Source organism: Cibotium barometz, chromosome 41, assembly GCF_041138505.1.
Source record: "Cibotium barometz isolate CiBa-2024 chromosome 41, ASM4113850v1, whole genome shotgun sequence".
Classification (NCBI taxonomy): domain Eukaryota; kingdom Viridiplantae; phylum Streptophyta; class Polypodiopsida; order Cyatheales; family Cibotiaceae; genus Cibotium; species Cibotium barometz.
In genome coordinates, this window is record NC_141086.1 from 46700354 (window position 1) to 46711722 (window position 11369).

Consider the following 11369-nt stretch of genomic DNA (forward strand, 5'->3'; position numbering starts at 1 on the left):
CCCAATATACCATGCTAGGATGAAGCACATTGAGGTGCATTATCACTTTATGAAGGTTCTAGCAGCCAGGTGATGTAGATTTGGTATATGCTAGCACAAAGAAAGAGGTGGTTGGTATCTTCCTGAAGGCATTGGGAATAGAGAAGCTCCACAAGTTTAGGATCCTAGTTGGATTATAGTGTGTGGTGGAATTGAGCTCGAGGGGGAGTGTTGAGATATCAAGCTCAACTAGTAGTGTGGACATTGATGACCCACGTGGGTGATAGCGTCCGCACTTATGCCATTGGCATGGTTGGTGAGATTATGGTTGATATGCTACCAATTAACCATATTTGGATTACTAGAGTTTAAAAGCATAGTTATAGCGCAACTCATATAGTCAGGTTTACACTATGGACTAACCGTTGTATGTTATAGTAGGATACTCTTATCTCTTCAATTTATGGTTGTTGAGAAGAGAGGAAGATAGAAGAAAATTTAGCCATTGATCTCTCTTGTGTGTTACTCTCTCTCTCTTATGTATATGTGTTTGCTTACAAGGAACTCAACCTCTCCCTCTCCCCTGCATTCTCTTTACATTTTATCTTGAGACTGTCTATGCAGAGACCTAGAGAAGAGGACCCAACTCTCCAATTCCAACACGATCCAGCCTCACTAAAACCTCCATCTGTATACCAACATAAGGCAATTGGGTTCTTCAACACCACCACTCGCTCGCTATCTGCCACTAGCAGGCTTAACTACCTCATGAACTACCTCTCTTACAAAGTCGTCAGCAATGCTATAAGCCCGGTAAAGAGACCAAGATACCGGCCCATAAACCTCAAAGACGGTGCCACTGTCAGCCACCACCCAGTGTCTCAACACCAACATTGGCAACAATGCACCACCCACCACCACCAAGAGGCCACCGGCAAGAAGAAACCTTCATTTAGCTGCTCGGCAATCTAACAAGAAATGATTAATGTAAGCCGATATTCCCGTTCTTTTAAAAAATCTTATAACTACAGGTAACCACGTTATCCTCATTTTATTGTATATTTTGGCTCTCCACTAAGTAGATAAAGCGCTTCCCATGGAGGGTAGAGTTGAAACAACTGGGATTATTTGTAGGTATCATTAGATAGCCCAATTGCCAAACCACCCACAAACCCTAGAGAAAATTCCACTTTCACCAAACGCACACATGCTTCCACTTCTGACCCTTGCAAGTTTTCGGTTTGCACTCAATCCTCTTTACTCACATCAGTTCACCACTGGCACTTAAGCACATATGATTAGACCGTCCTTCCTTGTGGTCCATCTGGTACCCATTCATACGCCTTCAGCCCATTGCACCCATGGTCTACATGCCACCTTATCAAGGCACTTTGACATTGGATCCCACTCGCACTTTGACATTGGATCCCACTCTTGCACACAGCATAAAATTAGGGGTGGTGAATGTGAGTTAATAATGTCTTTGAAGTGTATTCACCCTGCACTGTCCGGTTCATATAATTATAGAGTGTGAGAAACCCATTCATTTTTAAAAAAAAAACTCTTGGATCAAAGCAAAGTATTTTATTTGAGAATTGTGGTAAATATTTTTCGACAGCGGGATCACGAGAACTCCAGATAAGCGCCCCCTTCCCTTCAAACGCAGTGCACAAACAAAAAGACAGTTCTCCAGGTTTTTAAATGATATATTTAGTTTTAATATTATAAGCACAGCACCAGAGCATTATAAATTTAATCACAAGAAATAGGAAAACTGCAAAATTGCGAACACACCGCTGCCACAGCTGTTGTGTCGATGCCTACAAATTGAAAGTTGACGGCAACCGTATACCGCAGGGTCCCATGATGTTGGTGGTGTCTGTGTCCACTTCTATAACAAATTGCAATTGTTTTACTTAATCAAGGGGAGGAATCATTGATGACCTGAGCAGTGTTCGAAAAAAAAATGTTTTTTTTTCAATCAACCCTTAAATTTAAAGCCAATGCTTAGGGTTAACTTGAAAATGACTAGAAATCATACAAAGGCTTGTATTTCATCTCTTAAAATGAAAGACAAGGAAGGTAGAATGCCAATCGAGAGTTCAAATGGCAACTGAGGGTGTTCACACACTTTGGTGAAAGCCTACGATTTTTTTTTCCCAACCAATCAGATCACCACAATCACCCGCCATCTGACATTTCTTTACAAACTGTGATCACGTCCGTGCACTCTCAACGCTAATGTGTTTGTTGAATGGAACCCAACAACCACCATTCTAGTTCTGGGCGGAATAGCCTGCCCAGAGCTCTCAGTCTCACAGGATGCCTTTTTCGCGGGCATGCCTTCGGTCTGTAAAGGGTATTGTCGCCCAGCAATTGTTTATCAAAAAGGTGCCTGCCTACTACAGCTCTCAACTTTTTTCGTGGGCAGACCCGTAGTTTGTAAACACCCTAAGATTTCTGAATTTCAACAGGAAAAATTACACTACAAATCGGGTTATGTTAAAGGCAAGGTCGAATGCCAACCGAGATTTCTAAATTTTAGCTAGAAAAATTAGGTTGAATACGAACCGCCGTTATGTGAGCACTGGACTCAGTCAAATGTGTTCAAATCATTTAAAAATTAGCATCATCATTCAATTGTCAAATCATGAAGCCATACTTTAATCTTACAAGGCTACATAGCCGAAATTTTTTTATGACATGTTATCACACTCTGTAGCCATAATTTTCTACTCCCCAGCACGTGCGCCGCCGCACATTTCTGGCCGCCACCAGTGCGCCCCGCCAACCATGCATGGACATGTGCCGCTCCTCGTGTGGGTGCGGCCCCCCGTAGGCCACTCCGCCCCCGCACTGGCGCGGCCACCAGTGGCCTGGCCACCGCCGGCCATCCGTGGCCTGCGCCGCTACGCAGGGATTGGCTGCCAGGCTGAGATAGCCTCTACAGTTCGGCCCTTCCAACCCAGCAGCATCCATCTATTGGAATCATGATCAACGTTGAAATCCTTGTGGTAGTGCTTCTGCACATGGGACCTTGATGCTGCTAGGATGCTTGGGATGATGGGCACCTGTTCGAACCCAGCTCTCTCGATGCGAGCCTGCCACTTCTTGTAGCTCTCTGGCCTCTCCACCCTCTCCACGCCCTCGCAAGCCACTACGTTCACGATCTCGCGGTGCATGCAGTTCCTCTCCACCATCATCCTGTCTGGGCTGTCGCCGCTCACCGCCGCATCCAGCATGTCGAATTTGTTGTAGTAGTAATGAAGGGCCTCTCGGAACCGAAACACGAAGAATGGCGAGTTGTGGCCCGCGCTCATCACGCCAGTGATAAAAAGGTCGGGGTTGAGGTTGCGCATCCTGCTTAGCACCTGCTTGCGAGGATCGCCGCTGACCGTGGCCTCGTCCAGGACGTGGCGCAGCCTGTTATTGCAGTTCACCACCAGCACCTCTCCTTCTTGGAGGTGGAGTGAAGTAGGCTCCACAACTTCCCACTTTGTCGCAGCCACGGCGTGGTATTCGAACGGCACGGCGTACATCCTGGCGTACTCCGCTAACCTCCGCCCGGTCTCGTCCAGTTGCCCTGTCGGTTTGAAACCAGGCTGCGGAAATTCAATGGCTGTAATGTGCAGAGAAGGAGGTCCCCCTTTTCGCTCTGCGAGCATGCTGATAAGGTATGGCCACTGCGTGCCGGAGAGAATGCCGTAGTCCACAATGTGGAGGCGGGAGGCTCCCTCCGCCACATTCAGGATGCTCTCGTTGGCGAAATAATGCAAGAGCTTGATGTAAGGGCAGACGCTGAATGTCATCTTGAAGGCGTCGGGCGAGAGCCTGCTGCTGGACAAGGCTGTGTAGAGGCTACTTCCCGTGCCCGACATACGGGCCATAAGTGCCTCACTGAAATAGTGTGCCAGGCGCTGCAATCCGCTACCATGCGGAGAAGCGCCGCCGTGCTGCCGAAGCTCTTGCAGGATCCCGTTCGCCTTCCTCGCATCCGCCCTCGCAACAGCCTCAGCACACCTCACCAGGAGCTCCACGACATCCACCGATCCCTCAATGGTGTGATCTGATTGCATATCAACAGAATACTGACGAGGACCAATGCGGCCCCCTGTAGCAGCTTCCTCCCAAGCGTGCCGTGGCAGCAGCTGCGCCGTGTCGGAGACACTTACATCTTTCAATCCTTGATACAAGCTCACATTCCCTTTCAGAAGATAAGACCCTTCCCAAGGTAGCCTGGCATCTCTTTTTTCTACCTCCCGCTGCAAGCTACTCTTCGAGCTGCGGCTGGCGGCGGCGGCGGCGGCGGCGCTGGTTGGAAGCGGCGTGGGAATGGCAGTCGGCGGCTGATCAGAGGAATAGCTGGCTGGGTAGGGCTGCGACTGCTCATCTAGGATCTGGTAGAAGCCTTTGACGATGGCGTGGTATCTAGAATTGCAGTGCTGCTCCATACTCGTGCCATCATCCATGGTCTCGTCCATGAGCAGCTCGTTGACGTAGTCTAGAACAGGGTCCGTGAGCACATCCTCTTCAAGAGGGGAGATGCTTGGATTGCCCACACTAAGGTTCTGTTGCAGGGCAGGCTCTGTGTTTGCTTGAGAGCGTCCATCATCAGCTAAGAAGATCCGATTCTGGGGAGAAGCCATACAATAGGGGAGAAGCTCTTCTGTAACTACAGAAATCTTGGACCAGGACCTGCTGTGATCGTTTAACGTGCAGTCCTCCAAGCAGGGCTTGAGACTGAGTAAATGGAATAAAAGAAAGACAGCCCTCGGAACACGGCTCTCAAGTAACTCTCTTATAACATAAATAACGCACGTGCACATAAATAACGCACGTGCGTCGCGCACACCAGTGCCGATGATTAGTAATGTTCTGTATTCATGGCAATGATCAGTAATGATGTGTCCGTCGCGCACACCAGTGCCGATGATCAGTAATGCTCTGTATCATGGCAATGATCAGTAATGATGTATCATGTATGTACTATGTCACATGTGTGCCATTGTGTGAGAAAAATTACCCTTCAAAAGGTAAGGCAGGATTTTGGGAAAAATAGTATTATTCCCTTCCAACGTCTTTTACAAAAGAAATGCAAGGTTCAAATCAGCTTTTCAAAAGAAACTTTGGGGTCACACACCCTTCAAATTCTAGGACTCCTTTAGTGTATTTTTTCAGCTCAATTTGGAAAAGACCCCGGTCCAAATTTGATGTTGAGGAGCTAGAGAGCTTGCAATCTGTAAATATATTGGGCACGCACATGCATTCAAAGTTGCATGCTCCTGCGTTAAGGGGATACGGGTGCCATGGGGGATTTGCATGGAGGTGGCATGTGCTATCTATGTTGTCTTTCTGTAAGTGTGCATGTTTTTAAGTTGATTGTTGTTTCTTTTAGAATGATAATTATTTTATTGTAATACGAAGACATGAAGTTTAATAGGAGTTGGATGGTAAATTTCCTTCAATTTATCTCACAATGGCGCTACCTTGTTGGTAATATTGAATTGATATATATACATTGTGTGGATTAAATGGCTGACATTGAGGTAAAGCCACCATACAGATCCACAATATGGAATGACCCATCTATTGTTCAAGGGATGGTTCAAATTGTTGATATGACTGTAGGCGCTCGGTGAGTTCATGTTTGTTTTTTTTAACATTTGGATAAGCAAATGTTTAGCTTTTGGCTTGCTTTCATTTACCGTGGCTTTATTTATTTTTCTTACTTTACTTGAAATATTGAACGTCTGAGAGAGAGAGAGAGAGAGAGAGAGAGAGAGAGAGAGAGACTCACCTCAAAATCTTGATTTGATATCACACGTATATTGCTTAGCATGGATGTGAAAATGAGATCATTTACATTTATTTATGGTGATGGACAAGATATTGAAGGTATCTTTCTTAACGTTTACTATAATATAGTCATCATTGTTTACCATAATCTATTGTAGACCCGCCGTTTTGGGAAGGACAAGCAACAACATCTCTAATAATCGAAATATTAAAGAGCACATGTGTATTACAGCATGAAAACTAGCTTTTCATGTAGCTTTTGTGTTTAATGTTAATAAAATTTATTATTGATTTTTTTTACAACAGGAAATATCTTTATTTTTTGGAGCCTAGATTATTGCTTGGTTTGTATGGTCGAGACACTTACAACGATAGTTTTGGGCTCCTTGGAATTTACCAGCTAAGATTGCAGAAGATTGCGGATCAACTTATGTACATATAATGTTTAGAGATTATGAAAAGCCTAATAAGTTAGATTTTCGGTGTATAGGCACTAGACATTACAGAATATTTCTCTTTGTTGTCTACAGCCTATTGAAACACCATTCATCTCAAATGTCGATCGAATGAGTTCTATAAGGTTTTATCTTTTTGCTTTTTCTCGACATAATTTAAATCTTGCAATAACTAATGTTATTATCTTAAATATATTTTTTGGACAAATGAAGGCGAGGAGCATAGGCGTCCAAGGAGAGATAATCCTGTCGCCCCGAAGATTGTTTTAACGCTTGCTCAGGTGTGCTAAGTCACACACCCTTCAAATTCTAGGATTCCTTTAATGTATTTTTTCAGCTTAATTTGAAAAAGACTGGTCCAAATTTGATATTGAGGAGTTAGAGAGCTTGCAATCTGTAAATATATTGGGCACACACATGCATTCAAAGTTGCATGCTCCTGCATTAAGGGGATACGGGTGGTGTATGCCATGGGGGATTTGCATGGGGGTTCCATATGCAGATGGCTAGTGGTTGGGAGAAGACTTGCATGAAGAAGGTGGTGGTGGCTGGGGGGATTGGTCTGCGTATTCAGAGGTGAAATGGTGGGATGCTTACAAGAAGGCGAAAGGATTTGAGGTGCCAAATCGGATTAGGGAGAGACTAGGACACTGAACTCCACAAGTTTACCATCGTCAGAATAATGGTGATGGCAAAAAGGTGTATGAAAGTGTTCCCTCTCATTTCATAAGGAGTCAAGTTGGCCTTTTCTCCACATGTAGTGTGATTCTCATGTGTCTGGGAATAGCATCCGGAAGAATGATATCAATCGCTCTGGCTGGAGGAGGAAGTAATGCACTATAAGGAGATTTTCAAAGTATTCTATCTGGGTAAGGGTTTTCTTGTTGTCGAAATGCCCACTAGTGTTTATGGGGAGGAACTTAGTCCATGTCTTGCTGTGGGATTCTCTATTTGATTAATAAAGTTTGGTTGAAGCTTTTGCCTAGTTTGGGTGGAGCTTGTGTGTTTACCACCATGGCTTCATTCAACATTTTGGAGATTGGCCGGTAGTATTGGTCATACACTTTTTTTTTGAGATATCAAGCTCATCTAGTGAGGCGGTGGACATTGATGACCCGCCTAGGCAATAGGCCCCACACTTACACCACTGGCATGGTTGGTGAGATCATAGGTGATATGCGGCCAGTGGGATGAGGCTGTCTGACAGCCATTCTAGAGACTGGCATAGTTATAGCGCCAGCTCATTTAGTTGGGTTCACACTATAGAGACCCCTAGTATGTATTTGGTTAAGTACCTTTTCATATGTGTGTACTCTTATCTTTGTATATGGTGTGTTGAGTGTTGTGTGAAGAAGAAGATTTTCAGCCTCTCACCTTGTGTGTTCTCCTTTAGGGTTTTGTGAGTGTGTGTGTGCTTGCAAGAGCTCAAGCTCTCTTCTCCCCTGCATCTTTTCATGGTATCCGAGATGGTTCATGCTAAGGGCTGAGCTTCAAGCAAGAGAAGCACAGGAAGCGGTACGAGGGTAAGAGCTTCAACTACTCTTCCCTATTTGTGTTGGTGACTACATCCTTGTCGGAGCTCTACGGGAGGCACTGGCAAATGATCTCTGATTGAGGAGCTTTCTTCCTGGGAGTAAAGCTATAGGGCAACTATAAAGTCCTATCGGATAAAAATTTTCGTGCCAAAAATGCGTTTCGGGTATGTTAGGACCTCCCTTTTTGAGAAAGTAGGCGATTTCGAGCACTGTAGGAGGTAAGTCATCGATTCTATGTAGAACTCTCTTTTAAGAACTGCAGGAAGATAGATTGGTTGTGTAGACATTGTGTGTGCTGCAAAGAGGTCAACAGTTGCCATTGGGTGTATGTATGCACATTGAGGTCACTGGTTGTGACATTTGAGTGTAGTACAGTACCGTTGTTGTTGCAGAAAATACAACAATTTTTTGTGCAAGACAAACCAGAGTGCTGTTTTTGGTAAATTTGTGTGTCTAGCAAGATGTCAAATGATGGCATAAACCAGATTGTTACTGAGAAGCTTGATAAGAACAACTTCCATGCTTGGAGGTTCAGGTTGACGAATTTCCTGAGATGGGAAAGGGTTACTACTGGGACTACATAGAAGGTGAGCATGAAGAGGCACCAGAGATACCGGAGATCAATCCGACTGCTGCAAATGTGAAAGAGTTCAAGAATTAGAACCAAGGAACTAGAAAAGTTATGTATTGGATCTCTATCAGTATACAAGACACCATGATTGTGGGCACATACAAGATGCCAAGTCCCCCAAGGAGGCGTGGGACACCTTGGTAAAACTCTATGAAACGAATACCAAGGCACGAAAGATACAGTTGAAGAATGAACTTCATACTGTGGAGGAAAAGAGTATGTCTGTGAGGTGACTATGCATTGAAGATTAAGGGTATTGTGGAATCCCTTGCATCTATTGGCGTTTCAGTAGTAGATGATGATGATAAGGTGGAAGTCTGTCTACGTGGTCTCGGGCCACAATACAAGGCGTTCAAGATGTCTATTCAGACTCGGGAAAACATTTCCAATTTCATAGATTTGGTGTCTATGTTGATTATAGAAGAGAAGAGCTTGGGTGAAGACCAACAGTCTTCACAAAACAAAAACAGCTTTGAGCAACAGGCCTTCTACACAAGTTCAGGAAGAGGACGAGGTAGAGGAGGCCGTGGACGCAGCCAAGGACGTGGCCAAGGACGTGGCCAAGGAGGTGGCCAAGGAGGTGGCCGAGGAGGTGGCCAAGCAGGTAATTAGAATTATGGCCAATAGCAGCAACAACAGTCCTAGAATTCACAACAACAACAACACGCAGGTGGAAGAGGCCGATTCAGAGGCAGGGGGAGTCAAAGAGGTCGTGGAAATTGGCAAAGGCAGTATAATGATACGCGTGGATGTTTTTATCGTGGTAAGCCTGGACATGTGTAGGCAGATTGTTATAAGAAGTGGACCGACATGCAAAATGGGAAATTGCAGCAAAACAACTATGCATCCTCAAGCAGAAACAACGAGGATAATGAAAGGTTGTTTGTTATGCAGCATGTCGTTAATGCCATGTCTGAAAATGTTGAAGCAGCACATAAAGATGATGTATGGTACGTTGATTCAGGTGCTTCGAACCACATGACAAGTCATGGGGAGTGGTTCAAGGAGATGAAAAACCTTGAAAGACCAGATTTTGTGGAAACAGGGGATGACACTGCTCATCCAATTGCCCATGTTGGAGATGTGCCATTGTCTATGCAGGATGGCAAAGTGAAGTACCTTGCAAATGTACTTCATGTTTCAAACATAACAAAGAATCTAGTTTCAGTTGGCCAGATGATTGAGCAGGGTTTGCAGGTCCGGGTTAATCCTGATGGTTGTTATGTTGAAGACTTTAAAGACAAGTGTAGGTTGGTTGCAAAAGGCAACAGAGTGGGCAGAATGGTTACATTGAGAACGTAAACATGCCTGAAGTGAGTGCTGCGATGTTTGCAAATGGTTCAAGAATTGTTGTAGACACAGACATTTGGCATAAAAGAATTGGACATGTGAATGTGCAGAGAATGAAGTCTATGCAGACTAAAGGAATTGTGACAGGGCTGCCAAAGTTTAAAGTTGAAGGTATGCAGAAAATATGTGAAGCATTCCAATTTGGAAAGCAAACAAAGCATGTATTTCCACGTGACAGAAATGTGAGCAGAAATGCACTAGATGTGCATTCAGATGTATGGGGTCCTACAAAGACCATGTCTATGGGAGGCTACAGGTATTATGTAACATTTGATGACCACACAAGGGAAGTGTGGGTATACTTCATGAAGGAGAAGGGTGAGGTGTTCACTTATTTTTAGAATTTCAGAGTTATGGTTGAAAAGCAAATAGGAAAATATGTAAAGTGCCTAAGGTCAGATGGAGGGGGAGAGTACTTCTCCAATGAGTTCTCTGAATTTTTGAAGAAGAATGGTATTCAGAGATACACTCTGCGGAAAAATGGAGTTGCTGAGCGAAAAAATAGGCACATTACTGAAATTGCCCGAGCATTGATGGGAGAGAAGAATATGCTGCATAGCTATTGGGCAGTTAAGGCTATTTCTACAGTAGTTTACATCATGAACAGGACTCCAACTGCAGCCATACATAATGTAACTCTAGAGGAGAGGTTTACTGGCAGAAAACCTGATTTGTATATCATCTGATCTTTGGATGCATTGCATATGTGCATGTGCCAGATGAGCTGAGAACTAAGCTGGATCCAAAAGCTGAAAAATGTGTGTTTATTGGGTATTCCCTTGAGCAAAAGGGATACAGGCATTATAACCCTGCTACACGTGAGTTGAGGGTAAGCAGGGATGTTGTTTTTGATGAGATGAGCAGCTGGTATGTTGCTGAAAAAGAAGCTGTTGGGGTTGATGTGAGTGGAAATGTGGTTGCACAGAATGCAAGTCAGCAATCACAGTCTTTGAGTGGACCAGGAGAGTCCTCATCTAGGATTCTCTTAGTATGCCTAACATTTCTGCAGGGCATTCTCATGTTGATAGAGAGTCTAGTGGCTCAGAGATGAGCCTTGTGAGGATCTTGGGATACCAGCTATGAGAACACCTCGTGTAAAGAAGGTTATGGAAGCCATGAATGCAAAGCTGCGAAGATCTGGGGGAGAGTGAAGAATCCCGTGCAGAGGTTTACCTATGATGGTTATGTGGCACATCACTAAGCATACATGGCAAAAGTTGTGCAGGTTGTAGAGCCCACGTTGTAGAGCCCACATGCATTGATGAGGCTGTTGGAAATGGCCCTTTTATTTGGACACTTAGTGAAATGCTTAAAATGCTAATCAAGCTTTGACCAAGCTAGTGGCCTAGGCCTGAAAATGCATTTTTCCTTTTCTACAAAAAAGAAAATAGGCCAAAAGGTGATCTAATCATTAGATCTTCTGTCCTTGGGAAGGAATATGGACCTAACTGCCTTTTTGTCTTGTAGTGAAGTACCTTTCACAAAGAATGTTTGAAAATTTTTGTCACTTTGTTCCCTCCCTTTTTGGAGGTGCTGTAGATCCCACTCTCTCTCTACACTCTCTCTCTAAAACACGTTTAGGGTGTTTTACTTGGGTAAGGGCTTCTTTTTCTCTCTCTAGGA

The 11369-nt window shown here is 44.3% G+C and overlaps 1 protein-coding gene across 1 annotated transcript; it reads right to left on the reverse strand.

Annotated features, from left to right (window-relative positions):
* Positions 1-2572: 2572 nt before the first annotated feature.
* On the reverse strand, positions 2573-4760 carry LOC147615013 (scarecrow-like protein 14). Its single transcript, XM_086780297.1, has one exon. It carries the CDS (start codon positions 4623-4625, stop codon positions 2889-2891), a length of 1737 nt encoding a protein of 578 aa, XP_086636423.1. The 5' UTR covers positions 4626-4760; the 3' UTR covers positions 2573-2888.
* Positions 4761-11369: the final 6609 nt, after the last annotated feature.

Excerpts from the sequence above, each read along its gene's own strand:
- LOC147615013 (XM_086780297.1), bottom strand. The coding sequence starts at position 4,625 with ATGGCTTCTCCCCAGAATCGGATCTTCTTAGCTGATGATGGACGCTCT.